Source organism: Heterodontus francisci, chromosome 13, assembly GCF_036365525.1.
Source record: "Heterodontus francisci isolate sHetFra1 chromosome 13, sHetFra1.hap1, whole genome shotgun sequence".
Lineage (NCBI taxonomy): Eukaryota > Metazoa > Chordata > Chondrichthyes > Heterodontiformes > Heterodontidae > Heterodontus > Heterodontus francisci.
The window spans coordinates 92,065,835-92,089,134 of NC_090383.1; the positions used below are offsets into that span (position 1 = coordinate 92,065,835).

Here is a 23,300-nt window from a genome sequence, read left to right on the forward strand (position 1 = left end):
GCTATTCTCTGTATGAAACCATAGGTAGTTTAGTTTAGTTTAGTTTAGAGATACAGCACTGAAACAGGCCCTTCGGCCCACCGAGTCTGTGCCGACCATCAACCACCCATTTATACTAATGCTACACTAATTCCATATTCCTACCACATCCCCACCTGTCCCTATATTTCCCTACCACCTACCTATACTAGGGGCAATTTATAATGGCCAATTAACCTATCAACCAGCAAGTCTTTTGGCATGTGGGTGGAAACCGGAGCATCCGGAAGAAACCCACGCAGACACAGGGAGAACTTACAAACTCCACACAGGCAGTACCCAGAATTGAACCCAGGTCCTGGAGCTGTGAGGCTGCAGTGCTAACCACTGCGCCACTGTGCCATAGCTGTGAGCGCAAGCAGAATATTTGACCATGGGAGGTGTTACATTCAACCTTGATCCTGTCCTTATCTGAATTCCATCTGTGCACTTGGAGCAGGAAGCATTGGCTAGCAATCAGGAGAGGGAACCTTGGCTAGTTTTCTTCCCTAGCCTGGGGTGCCAAGGCTAATTATAACACCCTTACCACCCTCAACTGAGACCAGCAAGTCAGCACAGACTAACAGTTCAACCAAGGACTTTGCCAGTCTGTACGGCTTAGTTAATCACTGGCTTAACCAGCTGAGACTTCTGTATTCTTCTGTGATCCGTCTGCCTCTTCTAAAGCTTTCTCTACATTGCTGTATAAACAGGCAACCCACTTCCAGGCCCCCACCAACACCACCCACCACCCCCAACCAATGCTGCTAGATTGACCACAAGGAGGTGTATGAAGTAGAACAAACCGATAAGTTCTCTCTTCCTGTTCTTCCTCTATCGATATAAGGAAGTGCTTGACCTCATCATGAGGGAGAAGCTGAGAATGGGAGCTCAGCCAAACCTCACGTATATGTTCCATATCATTTGTAATGATTATTTCTTCATGCTTTCCTACATCTTTTGTTGCAATCATGCAATTGCAGAATAGAACTATACAAATTGGATTAAAGCTTAAATAACCTTAATTTCTTTCTGCATTAATCTTTAATCATGTTATAATTATGTATCCTAATTGTTTTACACATAGTTACTATTAATTCATTCACTACTTTGGTTTCAGGATAAAATAGCACCTTGATGCTTTTAGCAATGCTGTGAGTTGATGATACTGAGTCTTGTATTAAATTTACACACCTTCCCAGTGTTTGCTTCAGGAGTTCAGTTGAAAATAAAGGACTGGGAGAGGACAGAAAAAAAGTAATTTGCTTCAATTGGAAGATAAGATTTTCAGAAAAGGGTTCATATTTTAATTCAAGGAAGAAAGTCCAACTTTGGGCTGGATTTTGTGCTGGAGGAGGGGCTCCAGTACTGGGCCGAAAAGGCGGGGGGAGCCCCGCCTCTGCCTTTTTGTGCCCATCCCCCACCCCCGGAGCAATCCTCCAGTCTTTTTGATTCAAACTTTTAGGAGACTTTAAAGGGATGGGGATCCTGCTTCCAAGAGCTGTCAGCCAATCAGAGCATCAGCAGCTCAGCAGTATCGAAAGCGCTACCGGGAGCAGTGGTCACTGCCAGTACTGCAGAGGCCTCAGACCCAGGCCCAGCACCGGAACCCCGGAACAAAGGTAGATGAGGCAGCGAAGCCGGGGCCAGTCCGAAAGGCCCTGGCAAGGTGGGGTGGTCGTTCAGTCCAGGGAGAGGGGGGTCCCCAGGGGTAAAGTTGTTCCTGGTGGGTTCCTCCATGGGCCACAAATTGCCCACGGAGGAGGGAACCCCCCACCGCAAGCCCGCAGGGCGGGCGCCTCATTTTGCAGGGTGGGCGCCTCATTTTACAAGGCCTCCCCTGCCCTGGTAAGATCCCAGTGCAGATGGGAAGAGGCCCTTAATTGGCCGTTACTAGGCTACCCGTTGCGATACTCTGTGCCCCTCTGTCTCTGATGTTGCCTCGAGGGGGCCCATAAAATCCCAGCCTTTAAGATTGGAGCTTGTGGATCAACAAGGGAAGCTAAATAATCATGAATAAATCAGCATGTTGGAATGAAATTATGCCCTGAATATCAGTGTATAACTGTTACAGTTTAGCACTTCAATGACTATAATTTTGAAGGGGAGGGGAAGCAATTTCTTTAAATTTCTAAATATGTGTTCTTTCAGAACCACTCCCTAAAACAAGTGTCTTCAACTTTTACACTACTGTTTGAAAGTACATAAAATGCAGTAATTTCCTATTTTTCCCTTTACCTTTGCTTATACAGTGGCATTTCCACCGGTTGGCCAGGTGGGATATCAGGCAACGATCCAGTCCTCTGATCCATCAGTCTCCATTTTCTGGGTGTATATTTAAAAGGCGGATCTGGCGGCCATTGAATATTTGGTCTGCCACCCATCAAGGATGCTGGAGTACTTACAGGTGCATGGTAAGGTGGCAGAGAAACACCATTTCCAGTGTTGTACAGCAGTGGAGGAATATGGGTGGGGTTGTTCTTCTTTACGGATGCCATTAGGGGACTATACTTGTTGTGCATCATCTGTCTATGTGAGGTCACAAAATTTGGAGCAAATGACTGGAACATGCTGTTCAAGTTGGTGGAATAATCTCGAGTTCTTAATGGGCTCTCAGAAGTGGGTTGCTCATCATGGCAGATTGGGCTCAACTGGAAGTCCTCCCCATCCATGGGAATGTAGGGAGCCAGAGTTTCGAGGTCTAGATCACTCAGTTCCGCCTAGAACAACAAATTAAGGATAATGATGAATAGAGTACAGGATACAATTCTATGGTATTACGTATGGAATACTCGGAATATATATCAGTCTGTTTAGCTTTACACATTTTAAAGTTACATAGGCGATTCTACCTAACAGTAAATCAGATAAAAATAAGTTGGGTTAAAGAGAAGTACATTTTGCCTGGAAGCAGAATAGAGTTAACTGAAACTGCCAAAGGTTGAGAATACCACAACAATCATGCAAAATAAGGAAACTCACGTTTTTAAATGAATTCAAAAACAGTGCCCTGAGGTGTAGTCATGGTAAGCTGGAATTTACTTTCAATTTCTTTCCTCAAAGAGTATGCAGCTCCCTTAACAAAAAGTTGGCTACATAAAGGTTATTTCCCATATCATTCCAGAGCATTAAATTCCTGATGCGAGGAAGCTGTCCTTTTTTTTAAAAAAGTATTTGTAGTTTCATTGCATTCCATTAAATTAAAGATCGCAGACTTATTTTTCCTGTACTTTGCCCCATTACTATTTCGTATTGACCCTGCAGTTGCTAGTGGAAATCTGCATACATTGTCTATAAAAGGTCAAACTAAGATGATGTGCTGTCTTAGCTTAAAAAGGCTGAATAAAGGGTTTTCCTGTTGCCCTGTCCATTGCTATCTATTGAAAATTGTCTAGTTTTAAAACTGGTAATGTTTTACAGGATACTATTTGAACCCATATAGCTTAAAAATAAATCTACCACTATAGACTAGATAGATGAATTCATGATGAAAGTATGTTTGATTAAAAGCATTTGTTTTAATAGATATGTGACCTTGCTTATCTGAAGTTTTAAACTGTGTAAATATTTGCTTCAAAAGGTTACTGGTAAAATTTACAGGAATAAACTTTGGAACTGAATCCCAGCAATTTTGTCATGTTGCATTTCTAAAAATCCATACATAGTCTGATGTTAACTATATATTTGTAACACTTATTAATACATTGAAGGGAAATGCTGAATTTCAAACAATGTTCTGCTCAGACAGATATATTGGGTTGGATTTTCAAAGTGGAGGCGGAAAACAGGAGTCTGGCCTTGTTTTTGGTCTGAAACCTACCTCCTCTGGGAAGCTGATTCAGATCGCAATTTTGAAGTGGGAAAGTCGTTAACTGGTATGGAGATGGGTTTCCTGTCCTCTTACAGTCAGTGCGAGTGAAATTGGCAGTGGATCAGATCAACTGTGGGGCTCATATAGACTCGCACGGCAGACATCACTGAGGCTTCTGGCTGTCCTGAAGAAGAAATCTGCCTTCCGCAGCACCAGAGGGATGCGGGATGTCACAGGAGAGCTGGAGGTCTGGCACGAAGGGCAGAGCAGACCCTCGCTTCATCAATGCTCACCTGCATCTAATGCTGGAGGCCATGAGGAAGAGGAGGGAGTTCCCCTTCCCGGAGGGTGGCAGGAGGAGGACACGTCATGCAGCAGGGGCACTTCTCTATTCAGTGTTATCCATCACTGACTCTCTTCTTTCTCCGCTCTTACCTCCTGCTCCTCTCCCGATGAGCTGTCTCCTTCCAGAGCCTCACCATCCTCAAGGTCCACTACTTCCTTCATGTCATATTCACCCCGTGCCCAGCCTTTAAAAATAGCTCCCTGCTCCTGACAAGTCTGTTAATGAGCTCTTTAATAAGCTCAACAGGCATTTAATTGGAGGCGAGCACCCGACCTGTTCCCTCCTTGCTGGCGGCACTTTGAAAAATTGCATCACATTCTGGAGGCGGCCGGACCCAGTGTCGACCTCTGAGAACGCAATCTTCAAATCGCACACGCTGTCGTTCCGCTCTCAGCCGTGTTTGAAAATTCGGCACATTAAACACCACCATGTAAAGGCATGCTACGCGACCCGAACCTGACGGGACCCGATGATATGTGTCGAGTTCAGGTCGGGTCAGGCCCCTCTTCCGAGTCCGGCTTTCGGGCTCGGGTTGGGTCGGGCCGGACACACACGGTAAGTGCTCTGCCGGTAAGTATTGAAATGAAAAAACTTACCTGAGCTGGGAGTCTGCGCAGTGAGCGAGTAACGTCACTGTGACGTCATCACGCACATGCTGCAGCTTTCTGGAGGTTCCGAGTCGGAAGGCAAGTAAGCAGACGGTCGGGTTAGGTCAAGTCAGGGTCGGGCTCGGCTCGGGTCGGGCTCAGGGCAAAATTGGAGGGACTCTGGCTGGGTCGGGCTCGGGTCTGCTGTGGTTCGGTCGGGTTCGGGTCAGGTTCTTTTTCCCGACCTGAGTAGGCCTTTACCACCATGATCCAGTGCAATAACTAACTTCCATATTCTTAGCCTAAAAGATTAAATATTGCACAACTAATTCTCTTGCATTTATGCCAAACTGTTAAGTGAATTCTGGAACTTGTTTCCATGATATTGTAAAAGTAATATCGATTTTAATTTAAATCAGTATCCTGGGAGCTAATTGTTATTCTTGAATGAACTCATTATTCTAGACATTAGTAATATTTTACAAACCACAACAAACCGAAGATATTGCCATACTGCTCCTGCAAACATTCAATGGCCTAGATTTTATAGTCAGCAGTGAAGTGATGGTACATGTGGCTAACCTCGAGGAAAGCTGTCCACAAAGATTTAGCACGATTTCACCTTTTTATGATATTAGTTTGAATCTGGCACCCAGTCAGGGGATCTCCAGATGTCTAGCCATAGTAACATCATCAAGTAGAGTAAGCAGACAATCACATTGGAGTATTCTCAAAGACAGCTAACCAAGAAGTAAAATGTGCCAATTATCCTTGACTTTCTTTTCACTGAATTTTAGAGCATGAAATAAATGATAGGAAGATACAAATTATAAACTGAAATATCCTAAACTTTTCTAAAATAAATTTTGTTAAAAAATTTGAAATCTTTATCAGAATAGAAAAATGTAAATAATAATAAATAATAAATTATTTTTCCAGGACCAGAGAGCTTCTTCAGCAGTAGTTATGATTTTGTACACTGCAACATCCCAGTTACGTCTCATTAACAAGATTTAACTTATTTGAGGGTTTTAACAGCAAAATTATGCATAAAAGGGGAAGTTCTTGTTAGGTTCAGTGATATCTAATTTATTGCAGTCTGCGGGTTCTTTAACAGTGCACCCAATGCAGATGTGTAGAATCACTGACAGCAACTTCTGGATGTCTGCGTTTAACTGCGCATGTGCGAAATCCAGTGGCAATGGAGGGGGGATTCTTAATAGGGGTTAGCGGATGAAATTGGGTATGGGTGAGGGTGTTAAATGGGCACAAAATGGAACCATGATGGGAAGCTGGCTTCAACCCGCCGACAGGCAGGACATGGGGCGGGCAGCTAACCCGTTCCTAGGAGGTGGGTTGTTATTTTAAATATGTTAATGAGGCTAGAAGCCTCAGATTTAAACTGCTTTGCAGGTTTAACTGTGGTCAGTTGTGTTTCCCAGGCCTTGGAAACCAGGCAGCTGCAGTGCAGTAAAGACAGCCTTGGGGAGCACTCCTTTGGCTGGATTTTGTGGTCCCACTGTTGGGAGCAGCGGCGGGTGCGGAACGTGCGCCACCAAAAGTACATGGCAGGCGGCCACTTAGCATATTCACGGTGGCCGCACCCTCAATCACATGGCGGGGGCAGCATTGGTGATGCCATTCACGGCGTCAACTGATGTGGAAGCAGGTGCTGGTGCCACTTTTAAAAGGCTGCCAGCCCTGCAGACAGTTTAACAACGTGCAGAATTGGCCCCTTACCCACCTCAGTGGCACCAGCTTCCCCTGGACAGGATAGTGAAGGTGCATGAATGTCACACGTCACGTTGAAGATCGGGAACTGAAGGTAAGATTGCTGCAGGTTACATTTAAATTAATACAGGCATCTAATTAGCATAGGGAAAGCCTGGTTCCATTGCAGAGTGGCAGAGGGGCCGCCATGGAGTTTCCCTGCTGGCTGGAAGATCGGGCATGGCAATTCCTGCGGGGTTTTCTGGCGGCCACTGCCACTCCGATTCTCCGCCACCACCCCGCCCCCTACCACGGAACCCAATGTCGGGCTAGGAACAAAATCCAGCCCCTTGTGTGTCAGGAGGAGCAGCAATGCTTCCTTCTGGCCCCACAAGCTTCCCCACCATCAGACTCACCACCACCCACCCCCCTCCAACTTCCGGGATTGTGAATCGGACACCCTGGATTGAATTTTACCAGCCCCTTGACGTCGGGGGTCGTGGCGAGGAGCGACCCGCCACGATCCCCAACACCAAGAAGGTCCCGCCGCATTTTACTGGTGGCGGCATGGCCTCGGTGCGGCCTTCCCGCCGCCAAGCGGTGGGGCCTACATTTACCTACGCAAACTTATTCAAAAAAATGTTAATGAACTTACCTGGACTGGGTGGCCATCCCATGTCGATATTGCAGCCAGTGGCTGGAAGTCTCGCGCCTTCTGAACCCCGTTTTGGGGTTTAAGGTGAGACACTGGTGGGGAGCAGGGAGGAGTGACATTATCAGTGCGGTGGGGGGTGGGGGGGGAGCGGGGAAAACACTTTTTATTGGCTGTGGGGATGGTGGGAAGAGGTTGAAGGGCAAATGTGACGAGGTTGAGGAGAAAGTTCGGGTTGGGAATAAAATACATTTTCGACATATAGGCCAATCAAATAACCATTGGGAGGGGTGGGTGGGGAAAGGGCCTCCAGCTTTTAATTATTTTCTTTAAGAAAATGAACAATAATATCACTTTAAAAATTCAAACTTTTTCTAAGGGCTTTAAAAATGGTGCCGGTGCCTGCGCGGTAGTGCCATTGCCGAGGACAGAGCGGCCATCCCCTCTACGTCATTGGGGGCAGCCACTCCGCCTCTCCATTTAAGTGAGGCCCCCGCGTGAAATATCCACGGCGCATCCACACCTGAAGGCTGCCGAATTTAAAGCGCTCCGCCGCGATTTGCGGCGCACTAATAAAATTCAGCCACCTGGATTGGATGTCCTCCTGGGGTCAGGAATTGTAACCCCATCCCTGTGGTCAATAATCAGACCTATTTGGTCCTACAGCCTCCTCCGGAATGTTCACTGGTCTGACTGGAAGCCAAGCCTGTCAATCATGCTGACCCCTGAGTGAAATGACAAAAGGCACACACTGTGGAAGTGTAACCCCACAGCAGGTGGGGAAACGCAGACTTCCAGGTTGCCCACGCACTACCGAGACCACCCTTGCACACACTCCCAGTAACGTCAGATTGTTAAAATTCTCTTCCAGAAGTTGGAGTTTCAGAGGAATAATGATGGTGATTGCTGACAGTTTCACCTGCATTACTACCCCAAAATCCAGGTCAATATTCTTGATCTGTTGTTCCAGATTCATCAGGTTGGAGATTTAATTACGTGCTCCACAAGTTCTAATACAGTAAAGGTGTATTTTGCTTCAAAATCATTTGTTATTCAAGTTTACAAATTAGTTTTTATGGCATTATACATGTTTGTTTTATATGCCACTCTTGCACATCACAAGAGGATTTGGATATAGATTATAGAGCAGGCTTTTTCAAATCCTTTGAATAACACTTCTATAAACCTACGATATCAGTGGTCACAATGATGCTGAGTATACTGCACTTTAAGATATTTGAGAGTTACTGGCATTGTTTTGTTGAGGGGAGATCAGCCCTACAACTTCTACTTCGCAAAATGACCGTTTTTTGCCCAGATGAAGCAAAGCAACAATAATTACTGTACCGCATTCAATTTGGTAGAATAATTTTAAACAATATTAACATTTTGACATACACATCAATGACTGAAACTAGTTGAGGCACCAGCCTTCCTGTGTTTATTGCTGTATACCTATGCCGCTCTCAGGATATATATATATATATATATATAATAAGTTCATACATTAACTAGAAATTATGGGTCGGATTTTATTCCGGCAACAGTTGTCCCGGCAGTGGGCCGGAAGGCTCTCCATCAGACCCCCGTAGCTATTTAACAGTGCAGCCAATTAACTGCATGCCATTGGGGACGCCGTCCCTTTAAGGGACAAGCTCCTTCCTCCAGAGCCGCCGGCCAATCAGAAGGCCAGCAGTTCTGCAGTACCAGCAGCGCCACTGTGAGCAGTGGCCACTACTGAAGGCCCTGCAGTATCGAAGAGAGGAGAAGACCCTGGGAGAGGTAAGTGGGGGGTTGGGGTTGCTGGGGCCATTCAGGCAGGCTGCAGCAACGAGGTTGTGTGGTGGGGGAGGTCTTCCTAAGCGGATGGCAATTGCCATCAGGGGAGGCCCTCTGGGGGCCCTGGGTTGCCCTAAAAGGAGGAACCCACCCCCGACCCCGCTCGGAGGCCACCAGGCAGTGTCTCCCCATGGCAGCAGACCCCTCTGCCTTCAATAAAATTGAGGTCAAGGTAGGAAGAGATCCTTAAATGGCCACTAATTGGGTACTTAAGGGCGTCAGTTAGCCTGGAGTGAGAATGCCGTCCTTGGCCTTCCCCGCCCCAGTCAAATGGCAGGGGCACAGTCAATGTTGGGAATGGGGCCCCCTGCCATTTTGTTTGCCCCCCGACCGCCTCTGTGCCCGCCTCAAAGGGCAGAACAAAATTCAGTCCTAAGTGTGAGTCTACTTCTCTGACCTTTGTTGCAAAGTAAAAGTAATCATCATTCTCGAGGAATTCTGAGGTCACTTCGCTATATCTCAATCAAATAGATACTATTGTCTTTATATCTGTCTCCAAGGAATCTCTCTGATCGAATACAACTTTTGTGTTTATTTTAATGAACTAACCTGAGTGCTGCATTGGTTTTTTGCCTCGGTGTCCATAGCAAAAAGCTTCTCAATCAGTTCAATCTTGAGATCATTGTCCAAGGAACTGTAGTAGTCTCCAGGGCTGCTTGGCTGTAATTGCAAAGTAAAGAAACATTTTAAAATGTATTGTCCTGATGAATAATCTGATTCATCCCTTTACAATAGTACATCACTAAATGGTAACAAGCTTCACTTACATCTGTGTCACAGGTCTGATTCTAAGCCTTTTTTGCATGCAATGAATGAAGGTACTGTTGTTTTTCAAAAAACAATATATATAGACAAAATAGTCAGATAGTGCAATTCTAACTAACTCAGACGACTGTGAAAATGGGTAAGATTCGTGAGATAAATTTAATCCCATCAGCAGTAAAAGAACATTTTGATGGTACACTATAAAATAACATTAGTGTATAAAATCCTCTTAATTTCAGAGGATTTTAATTTGTGTGGCTATGAACACTAAAGAAAACTTACTCTGCATAGTATAGATTCAACTATTCTATAAACTAGACTTAGTTTTATTTAACAAACATTATTTTAGATATAAACTCGATTGCTGTTTTACAGTACTATTTCACATAAGATCTTTTCAAGTGTCCCTTGAATGCATACACACTACAGGAATAAATTTAGGAGCATGTGATGCTGACAGTGAACCTTGTCCACCGATATCACATCATAAATTAATGGTCAGAAAATCATAGGCAACATGTACCTAAATTTTCAACATGTTCTGCTGCTGCAGAAGAGTCCTTGCCAGCAACATAAAATTATCTTAGACAACAACGACAGCGACTTGCATTTATATAGCATCTTTAATGCTGTAAAACATCCCAAGGCACTTCATAGGAACGTTATCAAACAAAATTTGGCATTAAGTCACATAAAAATGATATTAGGACAGGTGACCAAAAGCTTGCTCAAAGAGGTAGGTTTTAATGAGCATTTTAAAGGAAGACAAAGAGGTCCACAGGCGGAGAGGTTTCGGGAGGGAATTCCAAAACTTAGGGCCTCAGAAGTTGATGGCACAGCCACTAATTGTGGAGAAATGGAAATTGGGGATGTGCTTGAGACAACAATTGGACAAGTGCAGAGACTGGAGGGTTGTAGGGTTGGAGGAGTTTACATGGAATGACAAGGACATGGAGGGATTTGAACACAAATTGACAATTTTAAATGTGAGGCGTTGCCAGACTGGGAGCAATTTGTAGGTCAGCAAGCACAGGTGAATGGTGAACAAGACTTGGTGCGGGTGAGGATATGGGCAGCAGAGTTTTAGATGAGCTCAAGTTTACAGGGAGTGGAAGGTGGGTGACTGGCCAAGAGAGCATTGGAATAGTCAAATATGGAGGTAATCAAGGCATGGATGAGCACTTCAACAGATAATAGCTGAGATAGGGGTGGAGGCTGGTGATAATACAGAGGTAGAAGTAGGCGGTTTTGGTGATGGGCCTACTAACCTTTTGTTTTTATTCCAGAGATGTAAATTAGAACATAGAACATAGAACATAGAACAGTACAGCACAGTACAGGCCCTTCGGCCCACGATGTTGTGCCGACCCTTTAACCTACTCTAAGATCAAACTACCTACATACTCTTCATTCTACTATCATCCATGTACCTATCCAAGAGTCGCTTAAATGTCCCTAATGTATCTGCTTCCACTACCACCGCTGGCAGCGCATTCCACGCACTCACCACTCTCTGTGTAAAGAACCTACCTCTGACATCTCCCCTAAACCTTCCTCCAATCACCTTAAAATTATGCCCCCTGGTGATAGCCCTTTCCGCCCTGGGAAAAAGTCTCTGGCTATCCACTCTATCGATGCCTCTCATCATCTTGTACACCTCTATCAAGTCACCTCTCATCCTTCTTCGCTCCAATGAGAAAAGCCCTAGCTCCCTCAACCTTTCTTCATAAGACATGCCCTCCAGTCCAGGCAGCATCCTGGTAAATCTCCTCTGCACCCTCTCTAAAACTTCCACATCCTTCCTATAATGAGGCGACCAGAACTGAACACAATATTCCAAGTGTGGTCTAACCAGGGCCTTATAGACCTGCAGCATAACCTCGCGGCTCTTAAACTCAATCCCCCTGTTAATGAAAGCCAACACCCCATACGCCTTATTAACAACCCTATCAACTTGGGTGGCAACTTTGAGGGATCTATGGACGTGGACCCCAAGATCCCTGTTCCTCCACACTGCCTAGAATCCTGTCTTTAAGCCTGTATTCTGCATTCAAATTTGACTTTCCAAAATAAATCACTTCACACTTTTCCAGGTTGAACTCCATCTGCCACTTCTCAGCCCAGCTCTGCATCCTGTCAATGTCCCGTTGCAACCTACAACAGCCCTCCACACTATCCACAACTCCAGCAACCTTCGTGTCATCGGCAAACTTACTAACCCAGCCTTCCACTTCCTCATCCAAGTCATTTATAAAAATCGCAAAGAGCAGAGGTCCCAGAACAGATCCCTGCGGAACACCACTGGTCACCGAGCTCCAGGCTGAATACTTTCCATCTACTACCACCCTGTGTCTTCTATGGGCCAGCCTAATAGCATTGTAATTCCCCCTCCCCCAATTAAATATTTTCCCATCCCGTCTGCTCCTATCCCTCTCCATGACTATAGTAAAGGTCAGGGAGTTGTGATCACTATCACCGAAATGCTCTCCCACCGAGAGATCTGCCACCTAGCCTGGTTCGTTGCCAAGCACCAAATCCAACATAGCCTCCCCTCTAGTCGGCCTATCTACATATTGAGTCAGGAAACCTTCCTGGACACACCTGACAAAATCTGCTCCATCCAAACTATTTGCACTAAGGAGGTTCCAATCAATATTAGGGAAGTTGAAGTCACCCATGCCAACAACCCTGTTACTTCTGCACCTTTCCAAAATCTGCCTCCCAATCTGTTCCTCCGTGTCTCTGTTGCTATTGGGGGGGTCTATAGAAATCTCCCAATAAAGTGACTGCTCCGGTCCTGTTTCTGACTTCCACCCATACTGACTCAGTAGACAAACCCTCCTCGACGACCTCCCTTTCTGCAGCTGTGATACTATCCCTGATTAGCAATGCCACTCCCCCACATCTTTTACCTCCCTCCCTATTCCTTTTGAAACATCTAAACCCCGGAACATCCAACATCCATTCCTGCACCTGTGATATCCAAGTCTCCGTAATGGTCACAACATCGTAGCTCCAAGTACTGATCCATGCTCTAAGTTCATCACCCTTATTCCTGACACTTCTTGCATGAAAATAGACACACTTCAACCCATCATACTGGCTGCAACTTTGCCCTGTCAACTGTCTAACTTCCTCACAGACTCTCTGCACTCTGTATCTGCCTGTTCAACAGCTACCCCATCCACTGATCCGTAGCTCCGGTTCCCATCCCCCTGCCAAACTAGTTTAAACCCTCCCGAAGAGCGCTAGCAAACCTCCCGCCCAGGATATTGGTGCCCCTCCAGTTCAGATGCAACCAGTCCATCTTGTACAGGTCCCACCTTCCCCAGAAGGTATCCTAATGATCCACATATCTGAAGCCCTCCCTCCTACACCAGCTCTGTAGCCACGTGTTCAGCTGCACTCGCTCTCTGTTTCTAGCCTCACTAGCACGTGGCACCGGTATCAATCCTGAGATTACTACTCTGCTCATCCTGCCTTTTAGCTTCCAACCTAACTCCCTATATTCGCTTTTCAGGTCCTCATCCCTTTTCCTAGCTATGTCATTGGTACCGATGTGTACCACGACTTCTGGCTGCTCCCCCTCCCCCTTCAGAATCCTGTAGACTCGATCCGAGACATCCCTAACCCTGGCACCCGGGAGGCAACATACCATCCGGGAGTCTCGGCCGCGACCACAGAATCGCCTGTCTGTTCCTCTAACCATTGAATCTCCTGTCACTATCGCTCTCCTATTCTCTCCCCTTCCCTTATGAGCCACAGAGCCAGGCTCAGTGCCAGAGACCCGGCCGCTGTGGCTTTCCCCTGGTAGGTCGTCCCCCCCCAACCGTATCCAAAACGGTATACTTATTATTGAGGGGAACGGCCATAGGGGATCCCTGCACTGTGCGCCTATTCCCTTTCCCTCCCCTGACGGTCACCCAGCTACCTTTATCCTGTAACTTAGGTGTCACTACTTCCCTATAACTGCTCTCTATCACCCCCTTAGCCTCCTGAATGATCCGAAGTTCATCCAGCTCCAGCTCCCTAACGCGGTCTGTGAGGAGCTGGAGTTGGGTGCACTTCTCACAGGTGAAGTCAGCAGGGACACAAGTGGTGACCCTTACCTCCCACATATTGCAAGAGGAGCATGCAACTGCCCTAGCTTCCATCCCCTCCGCTCTAAATTGACAAAAGAGATTTTTAAAAAATAAAGGAAAACCTTACCTTACCAAACCCTCCACACAAATTACTCAATCTTCTTTCCATTCCCCAGAGTTAAGGCCAAAACTTACGAGTTCATTACATTTAATTGTCTATAAAGCATTCTGGGACATCCTGAGGTTGTGAAAGGTGCTATATAAATACCAGTCTTTTTTCTTTTTAATTCTGCAAATGTGGTTATTTTTACTCTACATTTTAAACTATGCAATGGGTGATGTCTTAAAGGAAAGACCTGTTAAAAGTCTAAAAAAAAGCAAAGCTAATGTAATTTTTTTGGGTACCAACAGACTTTTATTTTGAAAGTTGCATTTTTTCTTTCACACAGCATTTACAAAAGTAACTTTTTGAAAAATTGCTTGTGATTCTTACAAATAGAATAAGAACTAGCACTTCCTTTGCATTCTGGGAATTATATTTTTTCAACAAAAGATTTGAGAAGTAAGGCATTTGGGAGAGTTACAAGAGGTAGCAAAAAGCTTGGTTGAAGAGATGTGTTTTGAAAAGTCTTTTTAAGAGATGGTAAAGTGAGTGGCTGGGTTTTAGGTAGGGAGGTTTAAAGTGTGAGGCAAAGGTGGGGGGCAGGGAATCAAAGGGAGGGGAATGTACAGCGTTAGAGGGTGGTAGGATATGGAAGGGAATGCAGAGCCGGAGAGTGGGCAAGACAATGGAGGGATTTGTAAATGAAGGCATAAACATCAAATTCAATCTATTGGGGGCAGAATCCAGTGCAGGCCAGTGAGGATAGGGCTGATGGACAAGCAGGACTTAGTGCAAGACAGGATGAAAGTGACAGAGTTTTGGATGATTTGAAGTTTATAGAGAGTGGAGGCTGTGAGGGCTTTGCACAAATCCCATGTAGAGACAATGATGCTGTGAATGAGACTTTTACGGGAAGTGGTGGTAAGGTAGAGGTGCAAGTGGGCATTTGTTTCAATCAATTTTTTGTCAACGTCTCTTAACTCTACTGCAATAGTACGGTGCCCATTCCTTTAATTTATTTATTTTCTCTTCCTCTTCCCACTTCCCCCTGTGGCATGTTCTATACTAAAGCTTTCATATAAACGTATGTTACTGCTGCTGCTGTTCTAAAGTTCAGAGACAGTAATTTTGACTGGTCACTTACTGAAGAGCAGGAGTTGCTGCTGCACGTGCGTGGAGTGGAATTGCCAGATTGGACCTGTGGCACTGTAAATGGGTGTAGATCAGGCGATGATTGCTTGCTGCACTCGGCAGGACCTTTCATATTTGGTTTTGTAACTTCCATAGGCCACAGCTTATTTGGTGGCATAACAGCCTTATTATAAAGAGGGGCTTCCTCGAATTGCTGGTTTCCTAGTAAAGATGACAAAGAGCAGTACATTTGTTGAAATTCCTGGTCTGCTATATCCTCACATTTTGATCAGTTGTGCTTTGCTAAGCAACTCATTTTCCAGCTTTATATGGTATGGGCAAATTGGCGTGAAAATTTGTTTGACTATGAGTCATTTCTATTGCATCCAAGAAAATGCTTATAGTTCTGGAACGTAGGCTCAACGAGACCATTTGCCCAATTTGCATTACCTATCGGTGCCCTACCCAGTGTATTATTTTATTTATGTTTCCCTTTTAAGTTTTCCACTCTCAGTGCAGCATTCCCAAATCATGCTCAGATATTTACCGGTGGTACTCAAAAGAGCATGAGAGCAGCCTGAGTTATTTTTCCTCCTGTTTTTCTTTCCTTGCATGGAAGTGCCTTGTCTCTGCTTGGTTGCCTCACTCAGAGTGCACAACTGAGATTGTAGTGTGTACTCAAATGTACAATTCTTCACATTATCAATTATGGAATTTTTTTTTTTAAATTGGGGTAAAAGTCAAATAATTATAGAGAAAATATTGTTTATAACCCATTAAAGTTCAAATAAATCACAATGTTTTAAATTCTAATGACTTACAACAGTTTGTAACTGCGTACCAAAATCAAGTAAAATTATGGAATCTCCAGGTGTAGGAGCAAGTTGTGCTAGTTCTTCAGGTTCTTCCTTTAGTTTACTGAACAGCAGATTACCATCATCTGGCATTGGAGCTCCATTGATGTGTTTCCCATTCATATTTCTCACAGCCTGGCAAGGCTTGAACAGAGACTCTGTCTGGTCCATGGAGAACACAACATTGTTCTCCTCAATCTCACTGAAAATGCAAAACAATCGATTTCAGATATGTTTTTAACAATACTATAGAATGAAAGAGAAAGAAACTGTGTGCATTTATTTAACAGCTTGTCACATCCTCAGGACATCCCAAAGCACTTTATCATCAATAGATTACTTCTGAAGTGTAATCACTGTAATGCTGACAACCGCTGCAGCCAATTTGGCACACAGCAAGCTTCCATACACACAGCAATTGAATGAATGAAAAAAATATTCTGTTTCTGGTTTGGATGAATATTGGCCCAAATACTGGGAGAGCTCTTTGCTAATTTACAAATGGTGCCAAGGGATTTTTATGACCCCCTGAGTAAGCAGACAGAGCTGAGGTTGAACATCTCATCCAAAAGAGAACACTTCCAACAATCAGTATTGCACTGGGTTGTTATCCAGCATAAAATATGGTCAAATCAGAAGACCCATGCCTTCTGAGAGTGTTACCAATTGAGCCAAGCTGATAGTCACTGCAATAACACAATTATACATAATTCTTGATCATTTACAACATCGCACTTTGGAATTTGCTCCAGCTATCAATGGTAAGCATAACAACATTTGCTGGCAGTCAAATTTGGAAGCGATTTCTGAAAGTAGTGTTTTATAAATTACCAGTTTTGTAATTTTTTAAAAAATTACATATTGATACTTATGGTATTTATTTAATTCATAAACTGTTCCACAGTTATGGCATTTTAGTGGTGAAAAAAATGAAGATAACAACTGCAAACCTTAGACAGTCTAAATTTAGTTTATCCAAGCTAATTATAGCTTTATTTCTAGGGCAGGTGAAGTGAAAGAACCTTTGTTCTTAGCATATGTGGTAAACATGCAATTGAAATAGTCTAATATTCTCTATGGCTCTCACTACAATAAAATTGAGTGTTCATTGAGAACCGTGATTGCATTTACCTGACTTCCTTTCCTGCTCTGTATATTAATTACAGGTGAGTAACAACTATTATAAATTTATGTGAAGATTTTGTTCTGTTTTCAATCAACTTTGGTATTGCAAAGTCTGTCAGCGTGCTGCTTTTCCTTGATACAGAATGATCACACAAGAAGACAATGGGCTGAAATTTATACTTTATATAATTTATAATTTATACTTTTACATCTGAAATTTAGACAAACAATGGTAGTTTGCCTGCACGGGCCACATGTCACGGAGTCGCTGCGATATTGAATGCAGCGGCTCATTCAAATGATGTGGAGGGGGCCAGCAGACCGTCCCCGGCAATGGTGTCAGCTGCCTTTGTGTAGGCGCTGATGCCATTTTTAAAGGGCTTTGAGTCCTAACTTTCAATTTAAATGTTTAAAGGTAAGTTTAATGAAAAAATTTAGATCCATTTAAATTGCCCCTCTCCAACACTACCCCCCCCCCACCCCCAGTAACCATAACATTCATTACTTTCCCTCTCCCCCAAAACACTTCCCTTGTCCACCTGACCTACGCCCCCCCCAACTACATAAACTTTAAACTCTAACCCTTCCCACCATCCCTAAACCAATGATATTAGTTTGACCCCGCTCCCCCACCTCCCGCACTGAAAACTTACCAGCAACTGGCACCAATATCGTAGAGGGATGGAAGGCAGAGGCAAGAAGGTAATTAATTCCTTTATTTAAATTAATTTTGCAATTTTAACTTTGGCTCCCGTCGCCGAGCGGTGGGGGCCCGCCATGAGACCTCACCACTCCAGCAATATTGGGCTGGGCCTTCCCAGTGTGGAGGCCAGTGGGGGGCTGTGCCAGAGGCATTTTCCTGGCCCCCCCACCCCCCGTCACGACCCCCGATGGGGGATCTGTAGACCAATGTTCCACTGCTGGTTTGAGATCTTTACTGTCCCAACTGAATTGTAAACCATTTATCCATGCTTTAGAAATGATTGATCATTCCATTTAGATTGTGTATTGTCATCTTAACAAAGGTGGATACTGAATTAAGGCTAAAATACTCCTGCTTATTAGTTGCCATTGGCAAAATGATTTACAGTAAGTATTCAATCAGGAGACTTGCTCATCTGTCAATAGTTTTCTTCCTGTCCTCAACATAGTCACTAAATTGTTGATTTCACACTGAAATATACAAAAAAAAATAGCCTTATTACCATTTCTACAAAATCTTATGTGTATGTACATCCGATAAGCTAATTTTTCTTTCCGTGTCTACATATTCAGATATCCAAATCCACCTGACAAAATTTATTTCACTGAATAAACAATGTTTCTTCTAATGTATAATGGTAGCCCTTCCATTGTTTTGGAACACAGTGGGCTGAATTTTACACCGCCCCAGTGGGTCAGATGGTGTTGTGGGGGCAGTGTAAAATTGAACGGGAGGCTCCAGGAGGCCTACCCGCCCCGCTCCCACCTCAGGTCAACTTTACGGTGGTCAGGCGGGGAACAGCCCGCCTGAGGCCAATCAAGGCCCTTAAGTGGCCACTCAACGGCACATAAGGGCCCTCACCGCCTCCATGGGTATTTTACCCATGGCAAGTGGGTGTGGAAGGCCGCCAAGCAATAGCTGCCGGCCTTTCCGCGCCCCGGGGTGGGGGGGGGGGGGGGAGGGTGCCATGGCAGTCGGGAACAGGGTGCCCGATTGAGGGCCGCCCCTTCCTCCAAACCCAGCCCCAGGACCCAAGATGCCCACCCTCCCCCCAAATGACCACTCCAGCCTCACCAGGGAAGGACCGATCCTCCTGGTGAGGCAAGCCCAATTTACCTCATCTCCAGGCTCCATGGCATCAGCTGCAGTCGCAGCAGTGGCCACCACTCCTGGTGGCGCTACTGGGACTAAGAGCTGACAGCCCGCTGATTGGCCAGCAGCTCATTGAGGTGGGACCTCCTCCCTCAAGCGGGTGGAAGTCCTGCCTCGGGACAATTAAAGCCCGGGGACCCGTAAAATATGGGATGGATCCCCGGGCTAGGCAGAAGCGGGTTCGCTGCCAACTTTTACGTCGGTGGCAAATTCTCGTCCACCTAAGGTAAAATCCAGCCCAGTAACTTTTAAATATTAGCATCAAATCTGTATTCAATAGCTGTGAAATGTACATAGTGGGTGATAATATGGCATTCAGTACTCTGATAGATTCAAACTCTAGTCAGTGAAGAATACTTAATCTTAAGCAAGTGCAAGCAGGAGCCATTCCATATTTTTACTTTTAAATATTTGGTGGATTTTAATGTAAAAACAGCTGAGGTAATTTCTTGTTATGTCCTTCCATTTTTGTTTCAATTGCTTGTTGTCCTTTCTTCAAGAATCATTGTAAATTCCATCTACAGAAGTACATTTTACCACCAGGACTGCAGAAGGCTCACTTCCACCGTCTCAAGAAACTAGGGCTGGGCAATAGATGCATCCTTACCAATGTCATCCACATGTCAAGGACAATAGCATACTCTTAAATATCAAAATACGATGATTTCAAGGCAGAAATCCTGTGCCTAGTTTCCTGGCTCTGAAATCAATTGTATAATAATGCAGACATACCTCAGTACATAGTTGACACAGACAATGCACTGTGGCTGAGAATTACGACTGTTGTAGATGACTGTCCCTTGGGTCTCAACCCACACATATCCACCGTGTTTTGCAAGCATCCGGTACTGGCCAGTAACTGCTTGACCTTTTGTGCACACTTTTAACACAAGAATACAAAAAAACTCACTCCAGTTAATAACAATCTTTTAGTACCTAGCAAAAAGTATTGATTATTGCTGTATACAAACCATATCTTGCACTTCATCTCCATAATGCATATATGATCTTTTCATTATATAACATTGACAATTGCAATATTATCTTTATACTGTACTGAAGAAACATTCTTTCCTATTTTTTGTTTGTGCTCCAAATAAAAATGTCTACGCTTCATCGTGTTATATTTATAAATGTTCTTATTAAAATATACTTTCCAACTTCTTACACAATGTAAAAACTTTTAAAAGATTAAAAACAGTAGAAAAATTACATTCAGTATTTATGAATGATGTTTTCTCTTCAATGTTCCCTGTACCTAATTCATATCACAAAAGTACTGCTGTATTTATGAACCTGTTATTTTGTAATCTAAACTGTAATTTGATCCAATATGAGTTTTGGTAGCCTGCCTTAATCTGGTAGTTATCATTGTGTTTTAAAAGGATAATTGCATTGCTGACAATCAATAAAATCTCAATGTGTGCCCATGCTCCTGTTACTTGTTTTCCAGAAGGCCTTGTTATTGCTGTAATCTTGTTTTAAACTGCACACAATGTCACCAGAAGAATACCTGCCAATCTGATAGGCCAGTGATTACGCAAGTACTGCCATGTGAAAGCTAAATGACACTGCTGATCACACTGTTCATCCTCTACTGACCTACCAAACAGTTGTTTATGGGCACCTTACTTACATTAGACACAAAGGATGCAGAATAAACAGAAATTGTCAACTTCAGAGATTAGATTTTTTTTCTTTTATCATCACTGAAACTTCAAAGATTTGCCTCTATTAACTTTGAAGATAAAAGCTTTGTATGACAAGAAATTAAATTAGATAACAAAGGGGGAAGTGTATAGTTGAAAGAAACAGAAGGTTTGAGATTACACTCATTGGGGGTTAGTTGAAGAACATGGGTCATTAATAGTGACAATTGACTGAATTAAAGCCTCAAATTATATCCATCATATAGGGTTTAAAAGTCATTCCACATTAATTGATATAATTTCACTTAATTGCTGTTTTCCCATCTTTCTCTCTCCTCACTTGTACTTTAATATTCTACAACCCCCTCCCTCAATCATTATTATTTATCAAAGAAGACAGGAAATTTAAATACATGAATCCCTCTTTGGCCTTTGTCAATAACGTTGACTGGGAAACAGGAGGTGTGTGCCTGTAGGTGGGTTTGGCCCTGTCATTTCTTGCTTCTTCCTCTAGTGAGCTGTCTTATGAACATGCCAGAAACTGTCAAGGCCAATTAGGATAGCTAAAATTAGGGGTCAAATGCCTGAACCTTTTAAGATAAACGATGGGTGGCACAGTGGTGCAGTGGTTAGCACTGCAGCCTCACAGCTCCAGTGACCTGGGTTCAATTCTGGGTACTGCCTGTGCGGAGTTTGCAAGTTCTCCCTGTGACTGTGTGGGTTTTCACTGGGTGCTCTGGTTTCTTCCCACAACCTAAGACTTGCAGGTTGGTAAGTAAATTGGCCATTACAAATTGCCCCTAGTATAGGTAGGTGGTAGGGGAATATAGGGACAGGTAGGAATATGGGATTAGTATAGATGGGTGGTTGATGGTCGGCAAAGATTTGGTGGGCCGAAGGGCTTGTTTCAGTGCTGTATCTCTAAATAAATAAACAGTATCACTCCTAAATCTATGAGGCTGTTCCTATAATTTTTAAATTAAGCTCATTATAGCTTTTATTTTATCAGGTGGTAGCAAATGATTGTTGGGGCATATAATGGGCTGTATATATTCACAGTTTCTACTGTATTTATGTGCATTTTCCAATGACCCACTCAAATTTCTAGCAGTAGATCCCGAGGATAGGTTTCAGGGTCCATCCCTATGGAACCTAGGGGTACTACACCATGAGCGATGTTGCCCAGTTGTAGTCTGTACAATTCCTGAGGAATGAATAAATTCTTAAATATATTATTTAATGAAGCATTTGCCACTGGTTATGGGAATACTGTTATACAATGGAAACCTGAGAGTGCTCTTTCTAAAAATCTACTACATCTTGTTGAAGGTAACAGCTTGAAACCATCACAAGATGAAGAAAACCTTTGAGCCCAGTTCTTTCACCTCACAGAATGCCACCTTATTAATTTTCCATTATAATGTCTACATTGAGTTAGTTCTTCAATGTCTCGTGTCTTGGCCTCAGTTTTCCCAACAGAATGGTTCCTGTTAAGAAGGTTGGAGAGGAGACAGGCATTCTGCCATCAATGAGCTAGTTATAAGAGAATAATACCATAATTGTGCATAAGGGAGTTTCAAGAGACTTGTTGCTTGTATGTTGATGAGATCGGTAAATTTGCAGTTCACGAATTGGTTTTTCCAGTTGCCCACATTAGTACTCCACTGAACAAGGCTGTTTATTTTAAAGGTGTAAAAAACTTCCACACAGCATTTGTGTGCACTTAGAGAAATCGCAATGAGGAATTTCCTACTACACTTTAATAACCTTAGTTTGTGTCTCATCCTATAAATGTCTGCAGACAATCAGTGTTAATGAAAACTGAAGGTAAATCATTAATATATTTTAAACACACCAGGCTGAATTTTACCAGCCCCTTGTTGCTGTGGGTTGCGGCGGGGGGGGCAGTAAAATTCTGTGGGGAGAGTCCCGCCTCGACCCATAATGTCGAGAAGGGCCCGCTGCATATTACTGGCGGCGGGGGAACCTCGGTGTGCACCCCGCCCACCGCCCACCGCCCTGGCAGCGGGCCCTTCATCTGCATATTTAAATGAACCAAAATGATATGCAAATAAACTTACCTGCAGACGGTGGCTGTCCCACACCAGTATTACCGCTGCCGAACTCAGCTCATGCACCTTCGGAACTCCATACTGAGTTCCAAGGCGAGAACCTGGTGGGGAGGGGGGAGTAATAAAATGTTCAGGGTGGGAGGGGTGGAGGAGCGGGAAAACCAATTTTATTGGCTGTGGGGATGATGGGAAGGGGGTTGCAGGGCAAAGACTGCAAAATTTGGGGTTTAAAGTTCGGGACGGTCAGTACTGGTTTCTCGGGGGGGGGGAAGAGGGAAATAAATTTATTTTGTGACAATTGGGGGAGTCGAAGTAGCGCTTTCATGTTGAATTTAATGGTTTTTATTAACTTTATTGAATCTTTCGAGGAGGTGACTAGATGTGTAGATGAGGATAAGGCAGTTGATGTAGTCTATATGGACTTCAGTAAGGCTTTTGATAACGTCCCGCGCGGGAGATTGGTTAAGAAGGTATGAGCCCGTGGGATCCAGGGCTATTTGGCAAATTGGATCCAAAATTGGCTTAGTGGCAGAGGGTGATGGTCGAGGGTTGTTTTTATGACGGGAAGCCTGTGACCAGTGATGCACCGCAGGGATCGGAGCTGGGACCCTTGCTATTTGTAGTGTACATTAATGATTTAGATGTGAATATAGGAGGTATGATCAGTAAGTTCTCAGATGACACGAAAATTGGTGGTGTCG

At 44.0% G+C, this 23,300-nt stretch overlaps 1 protein-coding gene across 2 annotated transcripts in view; it reads right to left on the reverse strand.

Annotated features, from left to right (window-relative positions):
* epas1b (endothelial PAS domain protein 1b) overlaps nt 1-23,300 on the reverse strand; it is a 154,070-nt gene that overhangs the window by 15,918 nt on the left and 114,852 nt on the right. For both annotated transcript variants that reach the window (XM_068045188.1, XM_068045189.1), the window contains exons 8-12: nt 19,611-19,758; nt 15,886-16,100; nt 15,058-15,266; nt 9,513-9,623; nt 2,257-2,738 (exon numbers count right to left, since the gene is read on the reverse strand). In XM_068045188.1, coding sequence (XP_067901289.1) covers nt 2,257-2,738; nt 9,513-9,623; nt 15,058-15,266; nt 15,886-16,100; nt 19,611-19,758 — 1,165 coding nt within the window. The remainder of the gene's footprint in view (nt 1-2,256; nt 2,739-9,512; nt 9,624-15,057; nt 15,267-15,885; nt 16,101-19,610; nt 19,759-23,300) is intronic.